This window comes from Populus trichocarpa, chromosome 5 (genome assembly GCF_000002775.5).
Source record: "Populus trichocarpa isolate Nisqually-1 chromosome 5, P.trichocarpa_v4.1, whole genome shotgun sequence".
In the NCBI taxonomy this organism is placed as follows: domain Eukaryota; kingdom Viridiplantae; phylum Streptophyta; class Magnoliopsida; order Malpighiales; family Salicaceae; genus Populus; species Populus trichocarpa.
The window spans coordinates 23492901-23517974 of record NC_037289.2 but is presented as its reverse complement, the minus strand read 5'-3'; the positions used below and the strand labels follow the sequence as shown (position 1 = coordinate 23517974).

Genomic DNA, 25074 nt, shown 5'->3' with positions numbered 1-25074 from the left:
CTTTGATAAAGAAGAGAAATTCATTAAAAATATCCAAAGTTCTTGCCCCTTTTAGAATATTTTCAAATCGATTCTTTCAATTTCTTGGGTTTAGAAAAATCTTCACACTGTCCCTTCATGGATTGTTTTTCATTTCCAGCCCAAAGACCAACCGTTTTTCAAGCTATCACCGCAATCAAAGGGCTCTGTTTTAAACTGGAATTCTCAAAAAAACATGATTTTTTTTCTTCAAATTACTATTTTTTAAATTTTAAAATACAGAAAATATTATTTTAATATATTTTTAAATAAAAAATATTTTAAAAAATAATTACCTACCAAACAACTTTTTATGATACAAAGGGAAAATTTTTCTTTTTAGAGGAAAAGTTGTAAAAGAAAACGTAAAAAACGGAGACTTTGAACAATCGACATACGTTCCTAGCCCATGTGGTAGGGGCCCACTGCAGGTATCTCGTATAATCTTCTACAAGATTGCGTCTCTGATCAACTTATGATAATCACAGATGCTCAAGTGGTGGCCCACTCAGTGGATGGCTCATATTGCACACCCCAGACACGGTGATTCAGGATTAGTAGTGACTAGGATTCCTTAGATGTTCTTTCTTTCTTTCCTTTTTATCTATTTATTTCTTCGTGTTTGAATTCTAAAAAAAGTCTCCTTGAAAAAACTATATTTCTACGGAATGCCATGATTGTTTATATATGTAGATTGTTATGAAATCCAGTGTCGCTATAATAGTTAATTCAATGATTTATCAACTCCACAATCAAAATTTTAAATAAAAATAAATTAAAATTAGCTTTGATTAATCCATCAAACTCAATATAATTTAAAAATTAAAATAATATTATTTTAATATTAAATAAAAACACTTGAAAAATATTAATTTAAATTAATTTAAGTTAACTTACGGGTTTAATAATTTTTGTTGAAAATGAATTTAAACGTGGAGTAAATATGCATTTGAAAGAAACATTTTACAAGAATATAAATGTATGATTTTTTTAAGAAAAAAACTCGAATATTAAATGAATTTTATTATGATTTGAGTCAACCACTTAAACTAATGCAGATGCAGATGCCATTCGAAAAATTCAACGAACACCATGGCATGAAGGGAGTTGCCGTGGTGATAAAATTCCGATTTGCTAGGGCAGTCCCGTTTCACTGTTTTTCGTCCATGATCCTATGTCTAGCCCCTAAAAACCGTACTCGCCGGACAGTACTCAGCTAAATTTTTTGATCAACTTCATGAATTCTTGAGGCAGTTGGATTTAATCCAGTGAAAATTAGCTTAACTTTTATGTTTAGGAGATAATAGAGTGCTAATAGCTAAGCTTAGGCCCGTTAATTAAGGTTCATTTACAGGGTGCGGTGCCCTCTTTTAAGAGCTCAATGTCTTCTACTGAGGATGGCCGACACAGTGAAGACTGTGCAGGCGTGTGGGTTTGCCTTTACTTTTACCCTTTTTTTTTTTTCTTCTTTTTTTCTTTTTTTTTTTATAGCTAGATAAGTAACCACTCAATCTCAATGAGGCCAAAATCCTTTCAATCTTTGACTTTGGATGTCCTTCTGCATTTATTTTACTGTTAAGCCACTAAAAGTTAAGTTGGAAGTACCCATCGGGTATAGCTAGACGATCACTTGTTTGTTTTTATATATGATTTAAAATTAATTTAATTTAATTTATTTATTTTTACTTTAAATTATTTTTTTGTTTTTAATTGTTTTAATACGATAACGGTAAAAATAAATTAAAAAAAATACTATTTTAATATATATAAATAAAAATTATTTTTAAAAATAATTACTATCACGAAAACCTGCAATTAATAAGCATCTTTTCAGGGGTAGGTAAACTTGCCTAACTAAAAATTACATTAACAAATAACTTCTTTTGATCTTATTCACTGAATCGGGCGAGCTGATATTACTTCTAAAATTTCAATCCATACAATTCTGTGTTTAAGGTTATATATATATATATATATATATATATATATATATCCATGAGATCATAACATTATTTATCACCACTGATTCAGCTTAGAGGCCATTTTATAGTATTGTTCTTTGAGGGGTTGGATGTTTCACATTAGTTCCAAGTGTGCTTGTGGCTTGATTGAATTTTTGAGAAGCAATGTTTCAGTTAAGGCTACGTTAATCTAGATGCATGCATGGTTTAAATTATATTTGGCTTAAAAAAATATAAAAAATAATATTTTTTTCAATTCAAAGTAATATTACCGCACAGATAAACGGGCACTAAGATCAGAAACACAATTTAAAACGCAAAATGAACACTAAAGATTAGTCCAATATTAACCCATGTGTAGTAGAAGAACCTAGGACTTTGTAAGAAGAGAATGCCTTGAATGAAAAGATTAGTCCCATGTTAACAGGAAGGCAAAATATTGGCCCGAGACAGAAGCCATACAGTAGCAGGGGACCACAAGCAGCTGAAATGGAGACCACCTTCACATGTTCCATAAGTTCACATGGAGAATAGTGTGGCTGAAGAAGATTTCATGATCTTTGAGTTCTGTTTTAGATGGAGAAACGTTAGATTCAATACTAATGAGCAGTAACTCACACTTGGTGATTTCCCTTCTTTAGGGTTTCTTTACTCTTCCATGTCTTTTCAACGTCTTTTCTAGTTAATTCATGCTTGCAAAATTTCATTTTACTTCTTTCAAGGTGAATCTTAGAGAACAACTGTTTTGGATAGCGTTTAATTAATTACTTCGTTGATGTAGCAAAATAATGAAAATATTAGTCATAGACACGACATGTTTTCATGTTTTAAAATAATAAAATTTTATTTTAATTTATTTTTGTGTTGTTATTTTTAATTTTTTAATCAAACATATTTTTATTCTATTTATATCTATTTTTTTTTATCAAGAAACACTAGCCAAATGTAAGTGTGATTTTAACAATACAATATGGTAGAGAGTATAAACTAAAATACATAGAAATTAGAAGGATTGGATTATGGTAATAAAAAAAAAATATATATATATATAGCTCATGTGATCGTATCAAATCGAGTAGTTACAATGTCACATTGTGCTTTTCTCCTCTAGCTTAGCATTAATTAAAAAAATGAGTAATTTTGACAAAAGTTCTTCAACTTGTCGCCCACCCCTCCTCTGATGACAAATCGATACCTCATATAATTCAATTCTTCCAAAAAATACCTCATAATTCAATCTGTAGATTGCCCATAGCCCTTATTATTTAAGTTATCCATAGCAATTCCAATAGCATAGCATGCATAAACCATGCTATATCTCTAGTTTTTAAAATGTTGTTAATTATAGTTAATGAATATTAATTTGTAGATTATGTTGATTGGTGTTTCAAGTTAAAAATGATATATATGAAAAATTAAAATATATTTAGTTAAAAAAAAATAAAATTCACCGGGATAATCCTCTTAAAATGAATTTATATACTTTTAAAACTGAAAATATATCTTAAAATACAAGGAATGTTTTTAATGTCTCCGTGGATAATAACCAAAAGCTAATATTTTTTCCAGTAATTAAGAAACTCTTTTTATTTGAATTCTGGTACCGTACGTGACATGTAATTAAATTCAGTTGGCTTTTATATAGGAAGTAAAATGTATCCCCAGATCTGTTTGTTCATGTGACTTTAATTTAAGGACCTCAAAATCTATTTTTCAAATAACATTCATGAAATATATGTAGTAGAAACATGCACCCAACAAGAAAGATATTCCATATATTAAATTACAAGTTGAGATATTAAATTATATTCATGAATTTGAGGAATTAATATCATCTCTGCATGGATGATATTATTCATGCATGTCTTTTTGTTTGACAATGTACGTGATGTGTGTAATTATTTGCTCTCCCTTTATTCTCTTTCAGTTTTCTCTTCCGTCTATTGCAGGTTGGTGGTGGACAAGGAGAGCCATTTGTGCTGGGAGGTGAGCTGTGTTGTAGGGCAGCCATGCCGGGCTTCGATCTTCCATATACCATGAGAAAATGTCTTTGCTTCTGCACTAACTGTGTGCCCCATAAAGCTCTGTTTCCACATTTCATTTCGACTTCTCTAAGTTGAATATCCAATTACAGCAACCACACGATTTATTTATATAGCTCAACTACCAGTCTTCGATCCTTGTCAAAGGAGAAACAAATTGCTGCTCGATCCCTGATCAAAATATTTTAAGGACATGATCCATGTATACATGTTCAAATCCAAATTGTATTAAAGTATTATGTGAAGTCAGTTGACCATACTAATGATCAGTTGTATTAAAGAAAATATATATGGATAATACCGAAATTATAGTTACTCATCCCATATTTCTTGTATTTAGTATGCGTTTGGAAATACAGAGCAAATATTTTTGTAAATTTTAATTAAAAATATATTAAAATGGTGTTTTTTTCTCATATATTAACTAAAAAATACTTTAAAAAACAAATTAATTGAATAGCAAAAAAAAAAACATTGACCAGTAATATTATTAGCTCTCTTCCCCAAGACCACCACACATATAATTCATCATTTTATTCCCTTTACCTCTCCCGAACTACAGTGAGGAATAGTATGAGGCCGGTGCTCTTTCTCAACCTCTATTGTTTTGAACATGTTTGCTTGAAAGACGCAACAAAGACACATGAGAAGTTAACAGTTGTTTGTGGTAATTAACTTGGACCACCATCTCCTTCGGTGTCGAAGAAAACGCATGCATGCATGCACCAAAACAGGGGTCAATATTTCAAGCGGATGGATGTATGCATAGATCTAGCTGAGATGCCAAGTTGCCAACCAGAAGCCGTCTTCCAAAATTAGCCCAACTAGATACACTTATCATGCCGGAATGGTTATAGGTGGACATGGATCCTTGTTTTCAGCACAACTTAAAAAGGTCTAAAAGAGTGTGCTGCTGCTATAACTGCATCTCTTGAAGAGTGAGCAATTTGTCTTCGAACTTTGAGGTGCTCAGACAAGGCAAACGAGCTTCACCAAATTTAAGCAGACAGGCTCAAAAATCCCTCCATTGATAAAAATATTCATTGAAATATACATTCCCTAGGATGGAAGTGATGGAGTCATATTTTTTTAAGAGAAACGGTCTGCTTATCTTGTATTGGGAAGCAGCACAATCGAGCATGCATGGATCTTTCTCATGACAGGAATTGAAGGGCCTCGTTAGTGGAGAAGGCCTAATTTATTCAATGGGCTAAGATCATCTTCGGCCTGTATAACAGTAAACCCTCTCCTCACCATGGGCTCAAAGATAAATCGAAAGGGCCATCTGCAAGTCCACAAGCACCCCATTTTGGCATCTTCCATCCAGGGGCGGAGCCAGGAATTTTTTCTATCCTGGGCTATGATATAAATATACATAAATTATTTTTTAAGATCAATCATTCCCTTAAATATATAAAATTTTCAAGTTAACAATAAAGTTTTAATTCAAATACATAACATAAAATATATAAAAAATAAAATTTAAAGTACATAAAATTCAAAATAAAAATAAAAATAAATTATACTATCAAAACTGCACTCTTCGATGTTTTGTAGAATAGAATTCATCTATGATCGAATCCGAATCAATATCTTCAACAAGCTCTCGTTCAATGTAAATCATCATAGAATCTGCTAAGAACTCCTCTTCCATTTTATTGCGAAGCACAGTTTTAACATGTTTCATAGCTGAAAATGCCCGCTCTGTAGTGGCAGTGGAAACAGGCAAAGTCAAAACAAGACGAATCAACCTGTCAATCAAATGATAGTGTTGCGACTTATTTGTTTCAGCTAATCCTCGACATAATTCAGAAATGGTAGACATATTCTGAAAGCTCTCATGACGAATCACATCAATCTGATAATGCTCTAGCTGAGATCTCAAATAATACATCTCTTGTTCATTGAAATCTTCAGGATAAAATTTCTCAGCAAGCTTGTAAATAGCATCAACTTTAAATGATTTAAAGTTGTCTTTAGGTTCTAAAGCAGAGCTAAGTACAAGGAGTTCCACTGTCTCATCATTGAATCTAGAATTTAATTCTTCCAACTGAAAATCTATTGTTGAGTTAAATATATCATAATGATAATGCTGGTAAACTGTCACTGAACCTTGTTGTTGACATGAACGACCTGTAGCATTTTTGTACGAAGCATTCATATGTGGTATGTCAATCTCATATTTTGTGCAAACAAATTGCACATTTGCAAGGAGAAGATCAAATCCGGCATCTCTCAAAGTTTGAAGCAATGCTTTAGTAGTTGATACAAGATCCATCGCATTTAAAATGTCAAGAGATTTTTGCTGCAAAGCTCGACAAAGTAAATCAGTAATCCCCATTATTTTATGCATCAAATATAAGATGAATATAAATTCAAAAGATTTCATCACAATCAAACAACCACCAGCTTCTCCACGTATAGAATTAGAAGACCCTTCTTGAACCATACTTTCAAGCACAGTAATAGTTGCACCATACATATCTATTAAGCTGCAAATAGAATCAAAATGAGAGCTCCAGCGAGTAGTTCCACTTCGATGTAAATTACCAATTTGATTAGCCCCTCTACCAGTCTCACGTTCTCCAGTAGCTACCATATGTGCAATTTCTATAGCCTGAGCATAATGTAACTCGGTATGACGTTTGGGAGAAGCACAAATAAGGTTGATAATGGTTGTCAATTTTGAGAAAAATAACCAAATAGAAATCTCATTTCCAGCTGCTGCAACTAATGCCAGTTGTAGTCGGTGAGCAAAACAATGTACATAATATGCATAAGGACAATCTCTGAGAAATAGAGCTTGTAGTCCATTCCATGCACCACGCATATTGCTAGCACCATCATACCCTTGACCTCGCATATTGAAAATATGCAAGTTATATCGAGCGAGCACATCACAAATTTCTTTTTTAAGTGTTGAAGAAGTAGTATCTGAAACATGCACAATACTAAAAAAACGCTCTCGTACAAAACCCTGAATGTCAACAAATCTCAAAACAATAGCCATTTGTTCTTTATTTGATGCATCTTTGGCTTCGTCAACCAAAATACAAAACTTTGCATCTCTAACTTCTTCACAAATCTTTTTCCTCACTTTGTTCGCAAGAATATGCAAAATCTCTTTTTGAATAGTCGGCGATGTATACTTTGCATTTTTCGAAGCTTTTTCTAAGACAACATCATCAATGTCAACATTCAGTCTCCCCATAAGTCTTATCATCTCCAAAAAATTACCTCGATTATTAGAAGCCGAAGATTCATCATGACCTCTAAATGCATATGCTTGTAAGCTAAGCCATCGAACACTTTCAATTGTTGTCATAAGTCTTAACCGATTTTTCTGAACTTCTTCAACAGTTTGTGCATTCAACACTTTATCAATATGTCTACTTACTTTCATTAAATCTTCAGCAGATTTCACAGCATTATTATGTGGTGAAGTGGGACTTCCCACATGCATCAAAAGTGCACATCTAACCCCATCATTAACCCTCTTCCAACTTCTAAAGCCTTCGGTGGTGAATGTGAGATGACGAGGCACTTTGTTTTCAAAGATAAAGCATGGAAAACAAAATACTGCATCCTTTGATGGAGAGTACTCTAGCCAAGGAAATTGATCAAACCAAGTGTACTGAAATCGACGATACTGTCTCCCTGATTCAGTCCTTGGATACTCTGCTAACTTAGGTTGATATGGACCCATTTTGATATAAGCTCTTCTAATTTCATCTTGTTGATTAATAGGATGTCTCCACACTGGAATTCGTAACCCAGGATCTCGTTCAAGAGTATTAACATCAATTTCAACTCTTTGAGATTTGGAAGGGGGTTGTTCACTACGATTTGACACATCAACATTGGAAGGAGAATGTCCTTTACTGGTTGATGTTTGTTCGTTTGGTTTAAAGAATGAAAGCATAGTTTTTCCTCTCTTGTTTCCTTGATTTTCCATTATAATTTATAACCTATTCAAGTAAAAAGGATTAGGAAAGTCAGGTGCAAGATGAAAAGATACTAATGCCACAATAGAATATTCATAAAATACAGAATATACAAGGATAAACTAGAGATGCAAACTACTGGGAGATTTGAAGAACTTAACTTTCAAATAACCAGTAAATTATTAGTCCTGAACTACTAGTGTGTTAGCATGCATCCATTTCTAGGGTACAGTCTACTGTTTACTCTACTAACAATTTACTGTAATGAATATGAAACATTGAATTCAAAATAAAAAGTCATGACTTGTAAATTCTTACCTGATGATTTTACACTCTTGCGGCTCTCTGTATAGATTTTTCTTCAAAATCCAAGCTAAAATTATATATTGTTGAGAAGAAAAATAGCTAAAACTCCAAGTTATTTAGAAGATATGTAAATTAATTAATTATTTATATTAAATAGATTTGCTATAAAATATAATTAATTAATTAGTATTGAAAGAGAAGATAGGTGGCTAATTAATTAGCATTGCTGTGGAAAGTAAAGTGGCGGCTGATGACAAGTAATTAATTTCTATTGCAAGGAAAAGTGGGACATTAGGTTTGTTGTAAAAGATGCGGAAAGTGGGGTGGGATATATGTTTGCTGTAAAACTGTAAAAGAGAGGAAAAGTGTGGGACATAGGCTGTGGAAAAATTTAAAAAAAATGGGTTATTAATTTTTTTAACCTGGGCTACAGCCCTCCTTAGCCTTGTAAAAGGCTCCGCCCCTGCTTCCATCGAAAGAACAAGGCCTAATTGAACGACGTGGGGATAGCTCTTTGTTGGTTGCATTTTTACGCTCTCTGATTTTATCAGCAGAGGCATCTTTAATTTTCGACTTCAATATAAATATGATAAAAATCCCTTCAAATATATGTATAGACGGCGTGGTGCGATATGCTTCGTCAGAAGCTTAGGATAGCCTATCTACCTTCCTGTATGTTACCACGCACAGTTAAATTCATGGAAGAAACTCAAGGATGCCTGAACAGATTCAGTGGGATCTACTGTAATGACTGTAAAATCAATGTCAGTTTTTCGTTGTGTCTCTTCAGGACGCTTTCAGCCTAGCAGTCTGGTGATTTTAAGCTACTGTACGAAAATAAATACAATGTGCCATGTAAAATTACACAACCACACAATATTCCCCATCAAGAAATCACAAAAAAGAAATTGCCTAGCAGAACGCAAAAACAAAGTGTTCGCATGTTTAGAAATGTTGTTGTAATTGTTTTTTAAAGTTTTTTTATTTAAAAATATATTAAAAATATATTTTTTTAAAAAAAATTATTTTTGAAATCAACGCATCAAAATGATTTAAAAACACTAAAAAATATTAATTTGAAGCAAAGAAAAAAATAAAATAAAATTTAATTTTTTTCAAAAACACTTTTGAAACACAAAAATAAATAAAACCTAAAATTTTAAAATTGATCTTGCTGAAGACTAATGATACTAAGTAATAGTTATTAGATCTGCCAACCTGAAATCTAAGGTTCTAGTTGGGTCAGAAAAAAAAATCAGGGTTATAGTTGGTTAGGGAAGACCCAAGCTACCCATTGAGGCTCACGTGAATAGACAGAGACTTGTTTTATTTTTGAATAAATAAAAAAATTAATTTTCAAATACCTATTTATTAAGTGATGGAATAAATTCTCTTGGGTGATTCTACCGAAAACAAAGTAAATAATTTACAACTACCTACACCAAACAAACTATGTTTTTGTTTTTGCGTACCAAGCCAGAAAATTAAAGTACAAACACCTAGCCTCAGGTGGGTGCTCCCCAGAACAAAGCATTGGTTTCATTTTAAGGTTAAAAAACAAATTACTATCGAGACAAATGGTAGACCATGCCTCTCTCGCAAAGGGCGGTAATTACAGAAATTTTTTTTACTCAACTCAATTTTATGTAAGAATTTATTATTATTATTAATTAATTAATTATTAACCCATATTAAAGTTTATTGTTTAAATATTAAAAAAATATATATTTTTCAGTCAAATTTGAAATTTTTTTTAATATGGGATAAATATTTTTTTATTTAAATATTTAAACTTAAATGAAGAAGATAATATCTTTTTAATATGAGATAAAAAAAAGTTAAAATAATTTTGTTAAATTTCATTATTTACAATATGTATACTTATATCCATATGAATTGTTTCTTAATTTTTTCATATAAAATATTAAAATTTCAAATATATTTTTTTAATTTTTTTTTGTAAACATGAGTCAACATCTAGGACCCAATCCCTTAGCTAAGTTAACCTTCAAATTGAATTTAATAACTATACTTGGAGTATCAAACATTATCTATAGGCATAGTTATAATACCCAACCGACTCAACAGGTTAGCCTGTTAATTATAGTTTGGATTAAGTTACCGACTCACTAATTAACCAATCCAATTTAGGACTCGAATCTTGGACTGGGTTGACTTTATGCTAGTTGTTATAAGTATAACTCTAGGACGAGCAGGGACTGTGTACAGGTTGAATGTGCAGGACCCATTTAAAGGCTCAAGAGAACACCATCAAGCCGAGCACAGAACTTCAGAATCCCGACATAAAGGAGATTTTAGGAATGAAAAGATTTGAAAATCCCTCGGCTAGATCAATCAATGTAATTGAAAAGGTTTGATATATAACACATTTGTAATAGAAACTCTCAGGTGCCTTTAGATTCTTTTCCCCATGCAGAAAGTAGAGGCTTGCTCACAATTTTCCAAGCTGTTATCCAAACTTGTAGCCTCCAAACTCTCAAGTCATGCAGTTCTCCAACCGTCTCCAAATCCCGGTTCCAACTCCCAAAGAAAACACACCGGCTAGAAAAGGAATTAAAAACAGACAAGACATGAATATATAAGCTCGTTTGGAAAAATTGAAGGTCGAACAAACCGAACAGGTTGCTCAAAAACTCAGCTACTTATTATCATTTCACAATATTATTTGAGAACTGACAACATCAACTGTTCGTATGTCGAAAAAGAACAATCATACCAATCTGCCAAAAAACAATTACATTCGATGTGGTAGGTCCCCGTCCAGAAACTACGTCATGTTCCATTCACAGAGTTGCAGGAGGCAAGGAAACTAGTAATAGATGTGGATACCATATACAGTCATTAGTTACAAAAAATTACCCAGTGTTTAAAGCATCGTTTCACAATATGAAACTTGAACAAACTCAGGGTCACGAGCTTGAATAATACACGAGTGATTCTAGCACCAGTTATGGTCGACGACTCCATGTTTGGTGATTCAGATTATTGCTAAATGGATCTTTATCGACCACAACACTATTAGACCTGCAACCTGCCGGGCTAATAACCATTCTTCCCTTTCGAGGAGAAGAACCTGCTAAATCCTCGAGAATGTTTCTCCAGCATTGGGGCAGAAGATGAAGATTTTGTAGGCCCGTGTTTTGGAGGCTTTGAAGCAACTGGGGATCTCAAGAGGCTTGATTCTGTATCAGATGGACTGCATGGATGGTTGTATGAATTGATGGGAGATTCCGCCCCTGCTTTGTGTATATTGGCTAAACCACCTGTGTCCATCTCAGCTTGATCGAAGTCCTGCAAATTCATGCCACTTGTAGTAGGTTCATCTTCAGCAAAAACATCGCCAATTTGACTCCTCTCACTGTAAGGAGATCCCATGATCTCTGTTTGGGGACACAGAGAATTTAACTGCTTGCCAAGAAGAAATATCGTCTCTTGGCACTCTGCAAGCTTTTCTGCAGCAGCCGCTATTTCTTTCTCCTGAAACAGTACTTCCAATTTAGCTCTTTGAACTGATCATGTCCAAACTCCAAAGTATCACATTAAATATAGCAAGGATCTCACAAGTTAATTAGATATCATATTCCTCGCCCTCAGTGTGCTTTGTTGTTTTTTAAAAAAGATACTGTTCCCTCCCCCTCCCACTCCCCCATTTGACATGAAATACTTTGCTGGGTTTGCAATATGTAATGATATACAATGCTGTCCATAACTGTATTATAAATATGTTTGCTGCACTAGATTAATGTTTAGGTCATACACCATTGTTTTAGAAAGCATCATTTGGCGACGTCTTCATCACAACATTTATATCTCACATTTTTTCTCTTGTTTTATTGATAACATGAGAAACAAAGCCGTTCTGAACGAAGACAATTTAAGGAAATATGAAGAGGAAAAATGCCCCACCTGTTTGCACTCAATGTCAGTCACTGTCGAGCTCTCGTTCCTAGAAAGAACAAAATGTTCATATTAGAGACAATTCCAGATGAATCATCAAAAAACTCCACGAGATAATTAGAAAAACATGAATTGGTCAGGATCACAAATAGGCCATGGTAGACATAAGTTTGCAAAAGATGGATGGTTAATCTGAACATAGTAAAAGAAAAGGATGGAAGCTTACGTTTGCAGTTGCTCTTCTAGTTCCTTGCATCTGGTCAAAGCACCCTGATGACTCTTTTTTTCTTCTTGAAGCACATTTTCCAAAGTTTCTGTTTTCAACCGCAGAAGGTTTACCTCAGTTTCTAACTCCTGTGCACGTGTTTCAAGTGACCTATATGACTCTGTCATGCATTTAAGCTGTGTCTCCGCCAAGCTGTTAGACTTTTGTGCAGAAGCCAATTGGGATTTAACTTCAGCTAGAAGCTGCTCGGTTTCATGTAACTGAGACTTTGTCATTTCAAAATTTTCAGTACATCTAGCTAGATCCATGGCCATGTTGTCCTTCTCTGATTTCAATTCTTCAAACTCTTCCAATGAGACCTTGCACGATGTGGTGTTTGATCCATAGCCCAGTACCAAATTTCCATCATCAGGCACCTCAGGATTAGAGGTAGGGCTAGAAATGTTGGCACAGCCATTCTGATATGTTTCTACTGATGAATTCTTTTGAACAACCTTGTTCTCGGGTAAAGCAATCTTATCTATGCAATCAGGACTGCTGATTTCTGCCTCATTGCCTTTATATCCCAGGACATTGAATCTGAGCCCACTGGCTAGAGCTAATATATGAGCAAGGTCAGATACGAAATCAACCAAACTTCTGTCACTGTATAAAACTTTATTAAAAGTGATTGAAAACTCCTTGATTTTCTGGCTCAGACCAATGCTATCGCAAGAAGTGTCATGAACTGTCATTGCTTCTTTACCCAGCAATAATACAAAGTCATGAATCTGAGAAATGGCAGGCAATAACTCCTGGCTTACTGTGTGCATAATTTGTGCGGCTGTCTTACTCTCTTGGAACAATTCGATTTCCTTCTCTCCCATTATGCCAGCATCTTCAGGACAAGTCTGCCTGTCATGTGTTGTTGCATCAGAACAGTGTGCTTCTTTGGAAACGCAGCTTGCACCAGTTTCTGCATCCTGCACAACCTGCTTAATATCTTCTAAAATTTTCCCCAAATCAGCCTTCTTAGACCCAGAATCAAGTAACATAGAGATTCTCAACTGGAGCTTCATGAATGATGACAGGTCTGCATCAGATCCTGATTCTATGGCTGAAGAATCCTTATTGCAAGACAGATGATTAACCGGTGGATCCAAATTGTGCTTCTCTTCAGACAGGGTATTTTCTTTTTGCAAAGAAATCTCACCTGAAGCATCCCTATTGGCAACTTCAGAAGTCTTGTTGTTTGGAGAATTTGAAGTGGTAGCGGCACTGTCTGCATTTAAACAAGCCAACTTCTCCATCTCCAAGAAGTCATCCATAAACTCAAGGTGCTTTGCGTTTTCAGCCTTGTTCAACTTCTCACTGTGATTGTATTTCTTGAAATTGGAAAACTCGGAGATCGATATCGTTGCCCAAGAGTCAGCACAGCTTTGTGTATCATCATTTCCATCTTCAGACACATTGGTTAAGCTAGGTGGATTGCTAATATTTTGACTAGAGTAACCTTCAGCAGGAACCTGAATGATTGATTTTGGGGAACTTTTCAGTTGATTGCTGATATGAAATTGAGCTTCTAAACTCTGAAGCTTGCTTGCTGTTTTAGCACACAGATTCCTAGAAGCCTGCAGTTCACTGTTACGCTTTGCCAAAGCTTCTTTCAGCATCTTTGTTTCCTCCTCCATTGCAAATAAACGCTCTGTGAGAAACTCATTCTCTTTATGGAATTTCTGTACATTGTCCAGAGAAAATTCAGTCACCGAGGACGAATGAGGACTTGGAGGCTTAACAGGAGACCTCCTCAATCTAGAGTCTCCATAATCTCTGCCCAAACTCTCAACCTCTAGCTTCATCTGGGCAAGTGCAGCAGGACCTGGCAACTTCTTCCGAACAAGACCGCGTAATCTTTGGCACTCTGATTCCAGCTTAGCTACTTTTTTGACACCCTCCATATGCTGTTTGTTGGCAGCTTCAGCAGATCTTATGCTCATATTCTTTTCTTCATTACGAATCTCCAGTTCTTTAGAAATTACATGAAGTTCATATTTGTGTGAATTTATTTCCCTTTCACATGACTCAATATTGCTCTTCAAGTGCTCGATTTCAGCCTCAGCTTGTGACTTTTCTTCACTTATCTTGATCAGCATGTTAGAATGCTCTTGCAATGACCTTGAAAGTGCAGCATTTTCAGCAGCAGATCTAAGGAGCTCTTGGTCTAAAGTAGCAATTTTTGCTTCAAAATCCATCTTAATTTTGTCCAATTGCTTGTTCTTGTTGAGAACAATTTCCTGCACTCTCTGTTCATGTTCTTCTTTTAGATTTCGTATCTGCCGCATGCACTCTTTAAGAGCACCATCCAAATGTGATGCCCGATCTTCAGCAGTGAGCTTTGAGAGGGTGACCGATTCTAGATGATTTTTCAATGCCAAAGCTTCTGCCTCAGCCTTTTCCCAACCTGAGGCAACAGGTGATCCAAATTCAATACAATTCATGCCAAGTTAAATTTAAAAAGTTGCATTAATAAATAAGCACCATCATAGCTATCTTCATATAGTATCTCAAGAATAGTGCCATACCTGAAACAGCTTCTTCAGCAACTTTAGCATGTTGTTTCACCAGGTTTTCTTTGGTAGTCATCTCTGAATGGGTTGCAGACAGCTTTTCATTCAAGTCCTTAATCTCTCCCTCTAGTGTCTGAACTTGTTCCTCGTATGTCTTCACTTGATCCTCTAAACTAGTCAGGTGGGTGTATGATTCCACAGAAATTTGAACATGGCTGGGTTTTTTATAGCTATCCTGTTTTCATGAAAAAGAATATCAGAACAAGAATTAATTGGAGAAACTCATCGCTTTCAAAAGGAGCTGAAACAGCATGACACCCAGCCAGTTGCATGGTGCTACTGTTAAATCTTGTCCTTAAGTCTTTTCATCCAACAAATCTGAAGCGGTCAAGAAACTAAAATGGTACGTAGCAGATTAGAGAACGAAGTTCGTTTTCAGAAAAAAACAAAAGCTATATAGAAGCCTGCGGTCAATTTTTCTGATATTTTTAATGATGTTAAAATTTGCAGTTCACAAATTCACTCGTTTGTGGAGACAAAGTTACAAAGAAATTCATGGGAATGCTGCAATTGTTAAACGTACAAAGTCATAAACCATCCAAATAAACAAGGATACTAGAATTGTCTGACACGAATGGTAAGTAAACAAAGCGAAAACAAAACTTATATCAGTGTATATACCTTCTCTTCCTGTGATCCACCAGAATCTGCTGCGGCAGCCGCTTTCTCAGTCTTGTCGGATGACTTTTTCTTCCAAGGCCAACTCCGTCGATCCATATCGGACTGGAAATTTCAAAAGTAAATATGAGCAAAAATGATTGAAATCAACTAGGAAATATATAAGGCAACAAAGGCACCCAAAGAGTCAAACCTCAAACAAGGAAATTAATAAAATGCACGAATTATAAATCCACTTTAAGAATGTCAAAAATGCAGATAGATAAGAAAACGGGTCTGCTACAAGCTGTCCTCCATAATCATATATCAAACAACCACCTCCAATTTATGTCGTATAGTATATATTTTCTGTTGGTACACCTTATAGACAGAATATAACACATAATCTTCATCAACTTTAAACATAAAAAAAAAATAAAAAAAAATTGGGAATTCCATTTCATTATTTCAACTGGCAAGTTTGGAGAAAATGACTTCAGAAAAATCATACTATATTTTAAAAATAATAAGACCAGGTTTTCGAAGCCGCCCTTTCTAATGGTAATGCAAATCCTAGGAATAATGTCATTTTCTCTCATTAAATTTCCCTTCTAGAATCCTGCATTTGCTAAGCAATCAAACATAGTATAACAAAAACATCAGGCAATCAAACACGACGATTTTATTATTAATTGACACGATTTAAAATACATAATATAAAATAGGACCATCAATATTTTAAAAATCCCAAAAAATCTGACCAAATGAATTATCATCCAATTATAACCAGCATTTTCATAATTTAATCTCCTGTGTGCAACTAAATCTCAAAAAAAAAAAACACCATCCATGACATGCATGCTATGTCATTAAAGCCAGTAATACCTTATTAATTACAGCCAAGAACTAATCACCAAGTTAGTAATTCATACCATATAAAGATCTCTAAAATAAATAACAATTCAATGAATAACGCAAAAATACAACTAAAATTCGCAAAAAAATAATAAAAAAATTAACCACATTCAGAAGAACCAAAATGTTTTTATACCAAATGGAATTTTTAAAAAAAAAGAAAATCATGAAGTGAAACAGGAGAAGAAAGAGAGACTGTACCGAGCTGAAAAAATCTAACCCAAAAAGTAATCAGCCCCAAATGCCACCAATGTCAAATCACTGCCAGACTGCTACCAAAACAGTTATCAAGAAAAATCCCATAGGTATAAAAAGTAAAAGCCATTTTAGCTATTAAGCAAAAAAAGGCTAAAGCCAAAGATCATATAATCAAAACAGGAAAACAAACACAAGCTCTAAGAAAGATTTAGTGTGGAAGAAATCCCACAATAGGAAACCTTCACCGACAGATAGAGAAATCATGTTCATAACTTTGAAAAAAAGACCCAAACAAAACCAAATTTATTTTTTTCAAAAAGCGGAAACAAACATAACACACACGCCAAACAAAACCCATTTCTATTTTCGTTTTTATTTTCTCGCCACCGATGAAGAAATAGCTCGCCAATACACAAGTTTAAGGATGAAAAAGAAAGAGAAAATAGCTCACCAGTCACCAGTACAAATGTAGCTTCGATAAGTAGAGAAAGTATGAGAATATTGAAGTCAAGGAAAGAAATGGAGATCTAAGGTTGATGGCTATTAAATGAGAAATGACAGGAGACGGTGGTGGTGGTGGTGGTGGTGGTGGAGAAGGTGGGTGAGAGTGAAAATATTATACTTCGAGGTGTCACTTAAAAGAGAGGACGTTGCAAATGCTCCATAAACATCAGCTTTTTAGATTAATTTTATTTTAAAAAAAAAACAATTAATGAAATTGTTTTTTTTTTATTGCAATCTTGAAAGTGGCATGCGTGCTTCCTCTTGACGAATTTGCCCCTCGAAAATTAAAAATCGGCGGTGGCATCCTCCTACTCTCTTTTTTTGTTGACGAAGTTGTCTTGTACAAGTTATTTTAATTTTATCTTAAATAGATTTTTCTTTTATTTGTCATATTTAACATTTTTACATAAATAAAAATAACATTAATTCATATATCCATGACCCTCTATTAATCATACTTCTTTATAATACTTATTTTCCTATTGTAAATCTCTTACTAAATTAGCTTTAATTAAAGTGTGTGTTATAAAATATTTTAACCGAAGGTTTAATTAGATAATTATTTTGAGACAAGTAATAATATCAATTTTCTTTATTTATTCGATGATAGAGATTATTTTTTATTGAAATTAAACTTTAAGATATTAGTTTGTCCATCAATTAAAATTATATTTTTTTAATATATTATTAAAAACACACCGCAATTTCTTGTATTAATTAATTTAATGTGTTTTTAGCATCGTGGTGGTAGCTTTTATAATTATAATTTTTTTTTAAATTAGATTTAAGAAACATAATTTTATTTATGACTTTTAAAAATTAGAATTGGTTTAAATTATTATAAGGTAAATTTTTACATACAAAATAAATAAATAAAAATCTCCATAAATAAAAAGTAAGTTATTTTAATTTTTATAAAATAAAGATTTTAAAAGCAATTACATACGAGGTCCAGTATAAAAAATAGAAATTATTTAAAAATCAAATGATTTTTTTATCTATAGTTGGGTAAAAATCAAAAGTTATCACACTATTAAATAGTTTTTTAATATATTATTATATTAAAAAGAATTTAAGTTTTTTTCACATATTAATTATACAAAATTAATACATAAAAAGAAGAAGATAACTTCAACAATCACGACGGACAGGGTGTAATGTATATTTAACTTGATGTATTTATAGGATTGTTTTTCCAATTTAATTCCTGTAGGCTTATGCAAGAAGCAAAAATGATGAGCTGGATCCGATATTAGGAAAGTGAGCGTGTAGTGTGTATTCTTCTGTTATCTGTGTTACGACTTTGGACCACCGTCACAGCTCATAATCTTTTAAAGTGTAGTGGCCACACCATGTGCTGTGCTTCCATTGTTATCACCGCCAGTCAAGAGATCTCAGCCGTTCATCAGTGATTACACCTTTAATCTTTTTTTATTACATTGCTTGACAGGAAGAGATTGCTGTGTTGCGGAATGTAATTTAGCCTTTTGAGGAAATTTTTGTGAGATGTTGAATTATGGAGATTACAGGGGATAATGGATTTAAACTGTAATTTATATTAATATAATTTTTAAAATAAAAGTTTGTTGTACTTGAAATTTTCACAAACTCATGGTAACTTGTGTTGTCAAATAAATAAAAATAATAATATTTGAATTCATAACTGTTTGGTCATTAAGATTTTAATATCATGTTAAAAAATTAATTTAATTTAAAATTTTAAATTAAATTTTAAAATATAATATCTGTAGTAGCTGCCTAATCTGTAGGATAATCAATAAATCTGCCTAATCTCTTGACCAGGCAAACCCATTACTGTGCCTTAACTCCAATGCCATCGCTCTGGCCAGCTTAAATTAATGAAATGAATTAATGTTAGTGGAGTAAATATTGTTTATTTTATTTTTTAAAAGAGTGGCTGAAGAAGGCAAACAAAAGTGAAAACAATTAATAACATTGTTATCAAACCGAGAGTTAATTCAACACCCAGCCGGTTTAGATTAAGTTTTTTTTAAATCAATTTAGAATTGACTCGGCTCGATACTGTTAACCCGGCCATTTAATTTGTGATTTGGTAGAATTTCTAATTTAATGTTTTTAAATAAAAATTTAAAATAATATAATTTTGATTTTGATTTATGTTAACTCATTTAATTTATGATTTGAATTTTAATTCGAGTTGAGTCGGTTTTAATAATTTTAATTAATAAAAGGGAATTAATGTGAGACAAAGTAGCCCTGCCGGCCGCCATTTTGCTCGATGCTTGGCACAAGTTGTATAAAAAAAAACCATGTCAATGTAATTGTAGTTTTTAAATCAATATCAGATATTTTAATAAAAATCAATTTTTTTATTTCCCAATTGAGCAAATTGAATCACATACTCCATTGAATTTTAAAATTGTAGTAGTTTCAAGTGAAATAGCAAAAACACAAGGCCATTGTGCGTTCATGGATTGGTCACACGCACGAGAATGCATGGAAATTATGTTATTCTATTTCAGCACATGTCCGCACGTATTTCTACGCGGACATTTTAAGCAGACAGCGTTCTTCTCATCATGAATTCAAAGCTCTACCATTCTTTAGTAAATGAATTTAAACAAGGTTGGCGTGGAATATTAGGCTCTTCGCCTGCCACTGGTATTTTCTCCATTGTTTTTTCCATCGAGCCTGTGTTTAGGTGAGGTGATGAACCCTGTGTTTAGGTTTCATGATAGTTTTTATTTATAATTACGTTTTAAAAAATACATGCTTAAAAAAAGACTATAGATTATTGTTTTTTCTTAACTAACGCTGAAGAATTCTTTTTTATTATTATTGAAATTCATATAAATTTATGGTAGATGAGTTTTAACCAAACGTGATCAAAACTACGATGGAGACAAAGCACAATTCAACCACAGTGATAATCGAAGCCGAAGCAGGAAGGTACCAAGAGTGACAACAGTCACCTTATTTATTTACCACTGGAGTCTAGCTAGCAGCCGATATTCAGTGCTAATGTTGTCAACACCACCCATGCGGTTTGCAGGGGAGCCCAGAAAACAATGGACAATGACTCCTGATAAAGGGATCATTATTTCCCTTTGTCGAATTTTTTTATTATTATTTCTTGTAGCGTTACTTTCACAATTCAATTATGTGTGATAGTTAAGTGATGATAATTCGAGTTTGTTGCTATTATTTATGGATTTTGGAGTTTTCTTCGTCCTGGGGAATATTTCAAGTTCGAAATTATGAATGCGTGGAAATAGATGGGTTATCCAAGTCGTTTTCTAAGAGTTAGAGGGTCTCTTTCTACCTATTATAATATCTAGAAGGTGTTTGGGTGTGTGGTGGAACTATTATTTCACCAAATTTTAAAGAGGAAAATTGTTTAAAATTAATTTTTTTATGATATTTTATCGTTTTGATATACTGGTATTAAAAATATATTTTAAAATATAAAATAATATTATTTTAATATATTTCAAAATAAAAACACTTCAAAAAAAAAATCCCTATCACAGTTCTAAATGCGTTATTAAGCAGCCTTGGAGCTCTCCTTCGGTAACCCAGCAATCTTTTCTGGATACCGAAAGCAACAAATGCAGTGGGCAGAATTATTTATCTTTGTGACTTTGTCAAAGCCTCTTCTTCTCAGGGCTTTTTATTTTTCCTGATAAAGAAGGGATCACATCAATATAAATTATGCAGGCAGCTTGACTAATTTATTTTCTATACCAGTAAGGCTCAATGACCATAATTTATAGTGAATCTCTAGTTTTTTTAGCCAAGTTCTCGGTGAATACGCGAATGCAATGTCTAATACAATTAGGCAGTGTCTGATTCCTATTTTGAGAGATGGAAAAATAAAAATAGAAAAAACATAATTTAAAATGACATAAATTTATTTTTAAATTATTATGTTTATTTCTTTGTTTTTCTAACCAAATATGTCTGCTTCTTTTCTTTTATACGTCCTTTCTATCTTAGAATATTAATCAAGTACAGTTTTAATTATATTCTTAATTGTACAGTTTTAAATAATTACTTATTATTAATTTTAACTATTTATGTTTTTTTTTTCAATTTTAAACTTTGAATTAATATCAATTGCAAATTTAATTATATATTTAATCTGTTTGCTAGAATTCTATTATTATTTTTTATATTAAAAACATGCTTGTCATTGGTTATATTTTTGTATATTTATGATTCTACACGTATAAAATTTAAGTTTTTGTTGGAGATCTTTAATTTAGCATGACTTTATAATAATAAATTAAATATATTTGTTCACTGGTTTAATATATTTCTATACACTTTTGTTTTACAATGTCTGGATTAAAAATTATTGAAATTATTTTTTAATAAATTTCAATGATTTTGATGGAATTTTAATATTTTTTTCAAATACAAATTATTTTAAAAAATTATCTTCAAACATGTTATTAAATACATACTTAAAAAAAAATTCATCTGTTTGATGCCAGTGCATGGTGCTGTGGCGCAGCATCCATCAAGAGCATCAAAGCATACAGATACAACTGCTGTACAGTACAACAACTGTTTGATGAGATGTCTACACAGTGTCTTGAAAACTCCTAGGTTCCCAAAGTCAAGACTCTGTCCTCGACCTGACCATTGCTTCAGTTGCCAGCCACTGCTCCTCTCTGATTTTTTAATTTGACGGTGCATCGACTCCCTTTCTTACCTCCTCAATTCTTTTATATATATATATATATATAAAGAAACGGCTGTGACTGGCCAACACGGTTGATTCTCGGCTTCAATTGGCGGCAAAGGCGTGACGATGGACGATGAATTACTAATTTAATTGTCCTTTTCGCTGCTACAGATGAGCTGGAAAATAAATTCGTACAGGCCAATCACAAGACACCAGATCATCAAGATTAGACAACCTGACCAATCACAACCGCGATATTTGCAACATTAGATTCTTTAACGTGCTAGGACACCGTAATTGTTTTTTATTCTCTCAGCCACAAAGATCACATGAGTGTTCAGGAGTTAAAATTGAAACTGTTTTCTTAATATTTTTTAGTATTTTTTATAATTTTAATGTATTAATATTAAAAAAACAAAAAAATTATTTTAATGTATTTTAAATAAAAAAAAACTATTTTAAAAAATACCCTACACTACAATTACAAACACATAGCAGACTAGATGTCCAGTTATGATTTTTATCTAATTTATAATTTGAAATATTAAATCAGTAGATGGTTCAGATTAAGTCAATTATGTTACTTTTGTTAAAAAAAAATTATTTTAATTTTTTTATAAAAACATTTCACCATATTAACTTAAATGAGTTTAACTAGGTTAATATAAAAATAATTTAAAATTAAAATTCGGCATGAGCCAAGCTGTAAATTATCGGGGTATTGAATTGATATGCTGGAACAGGTATAATAAAAATGAAAAAGATACTTCTAATACTCTGCCTTCATCCTCTGGTCCCTCGAGGTTTTCAAAATTGATTAATTGGTAATTCACTCTTCGAACTTTAATTTGCGGTTGGTTTTCGCATTTGATCGATCCCTTCACTCCCTTGTACATGTACACGTCACAGCATGTAGAAGGGATATATTCAGCATGAGATGAACGAGTGACCATGTACGGCTAAAAGTCGAAAATGCGAGGATTGTTGTGTCCGAGATTAAATTATAAGGATCGATTTAACAGATTTCGACAGCAGAAGGAATCATGCTATGAATCTGGCCACATATTTTTTCACGGGAACCTGCTTGAACACGCAAAGGACAAGGCTATTTGAGATGTCGAATGCCTTAAATGGCAAGTTTTCAACAAAGTGATGTGGTGAAGAACAGTGCCTTTTCACCTTAATTGCCAACACAATGATATTATTTATAAAAGAAAGGTGAACCTGACATGCTTTATTGGTAAAACAAATTATCATACACCTTGAGAAACTCGTCTAGAAAATTTGAAGGGGCGTGGTTTTATTTTTTGTGCGCAGAAATCTCGACCATCAGCAGCTTCAATCCTTGGGATGGATGTGATTCTAGCGTTATAGCGTCGTTTTTGGTGGCAGATTCAAGAAAAGATAGTTCGATGTGGAGAACGGACCTGAGAATTGAGAAAGCTTTTCTAACCTCGACAGTATAGAAGAGTTCTAACTCTCCCTGCCCCTGCCCCTGTCCCTGCCCCCCTCCTTCTTCATTTATTAACTAATTAATCAGAAATTTAAATATTTACATTCTAATCATCAAATCTTAAATACAATCTATCTAAATATTATTTATTGTTCAATATAAAATAGAATAATATATCCAGTTAAGCTCGTATTACTTCTATCACCCATAAAATTAAATAACTACAAAAAAAATCCATTTATCAGGGCTGGTTCAAATAAATATAAAGAGTTAAAGCTGAAATTAACATCCTTGATTTAATGAATATTTAATAATACAAACAAAGATATAGTTGGATTAAAATAAATATTGAATAAATATTTTTTATTGTATTTTAATCGCACTTCAAATCGAAAGCAAAACTGCCACCCACTCTTATTCTCATCTGAGTTTTATGTTACCCAGGTCCCAGCACCCACACTGCCACGCATACTAGTGAATCCTACTTGTGTGTGCGAACACTAGCCTCGTAGGCATAGCTGGCATGACTACCCCACCTAGTAGTAGTAATATTAATTATAAAACCTTTTAATTTATTGCATTTTATAAAATTAGATGAGATTCTTGTTATATAATTTGTGTACATAAGATAGCCAAACCCCGTCATGAACTTCAATGACCTGACCGACGAGTGGTGCGTCGAGGATGACAATGGCCGTAAAAGGCAGCCAGAACCGTCTCAAACAGACGATGCTAAAAGCTTGTTTATTCTCGTGTTTTTTTTAGTTTTTTTTATAAATTATTTTTTTTTAACATTTTAAAATTATTTTGATGTCGAAAATAAATTTTAAAAAATAAAAAATATTATTTAATGTATTTTTAATAAAAAAACATTTTTAAAAAAAATCTAGCACAGTATCCAGCTGACGGTCCGAGGGAACAGAATCCAAGGGCAGTTAAAAGGCGTGTTCTGCTATATTAGCCTTTACACCAAGCAGGGACCACTCACTAGACAATACACTCGAAAGAGAGCGACCACGTTTCATAAAACCTATGTCCTTAGTTATCGAAACCGACAAGCGTCGGCAGGAGAAGATGAAGAAGAAGAAGCCTTCACCTGCCGCTAAGGACAAACAACGTAATCAAGCCTTCTGCTCAAAAGGCCCAGAGAAACCCAACATGTAAACATAAAACACATCATGTTTTGTAACCAAATATCCTAAATTAAAACCCGGTTTACCATTCTAGACACCACAATTTTCATAAAACCTTCTATATCCTCTGCTTTTTTTTTATCTGGAGACCAACCTTAAAAATACTTTTGTTTAGGTTTATGAATTAGGTTTTTTCTCTCTCTGTCTCTCTAAAGGCAATGTAATTACCAAAGTTTTTAGACTAAAACTAGAGGTTATAAAATTAAATTAAAAACATTTGGAGTATGATTTACATAAAAATATTTTAACAATTGTTTGTTATTGTGTTTCGAAAGCCTTTTTGAAAAAAATTAATTTTTTTTTCTTTGTTTCAAATTAATTATATTTTTTTATATATTTTCATATTATTTTTATCATACTGATGTCAAAAATAATTTTAAAAAATAAAAAATATTATTTTAGTAAAACTATAGCAAAAGGCACACTTACAACAAAAACTATAGCAAAAACTTGGAAATTCAACAATTATTTAATTTACAACAAAAACTATAGCTAAAGGCACACTTACAAGACCGGACTCG

At 32.9% G+C, this 25074-nt stretch overlaps 2 protein-coding genes across 3 annotated transcripts; both read right to left on the bottom strand.

Annotated features, from left to right (window-relative positions):
* Nucleotides 1-5549: 5549 nt before the first annotated feature.
* On the bottom strand, nucleotides 5550-7727 carry LOC18097459 (uncharacterized). The gene has a single exon (XM_006383947.3). The coding sequence runs from the start codon at nucleotides 7725-7727 to the stop codon at nucleotides 5550-5552; it is 2178 nt and encodes a 725-aa protein (XP_006384009.3).
* A 3187-nt stretch (nucleotides 7728-10914) lies between these two features.
* On the bottom strand, nucleotides 10915-17397 carry LOC7477663 (filament-like plant protein 4). Of its 2 annotated transcripts, XM_024601480.2 has the most exons (7): nucleotides 17183-17397; nucleotides 16735-16802; nucleotides 15643-15744; nucleotides 14977-15196; nucleotides 12416-14855; nucleotides 12199-12238; nucleotides 10915-11769 (listed from the first exon to the last, which is right to left on the bottom strand). In XM_024601480.2, the coding sequence occupies exons 3-7, from the start codon at nucleotides 15736-15738 to the stop codon at nucleotides 11332-11334; spliced, it is 3234 nt and encodes a 1077-aa protein (XP_024457248.2). In that variant the 5' UTR covers nucleotides 15739-15744; nucleotides 16735-16802; nucleotides 17183-17397; the 3' UTR covers nucleotides 10915-11331. The 2 variants fall into 2 exon arrangements, with proteins under 2 accessions (XP_024457248.2, XP_002306918.3); XM_002306882.4 differs by lacking the exon at nucleotides 16735-16802 and having other exon boundaries at nucleotides 17183-17396.
* Nucleotides 17398-25074: the final 7677 nt, after the last annotated feature.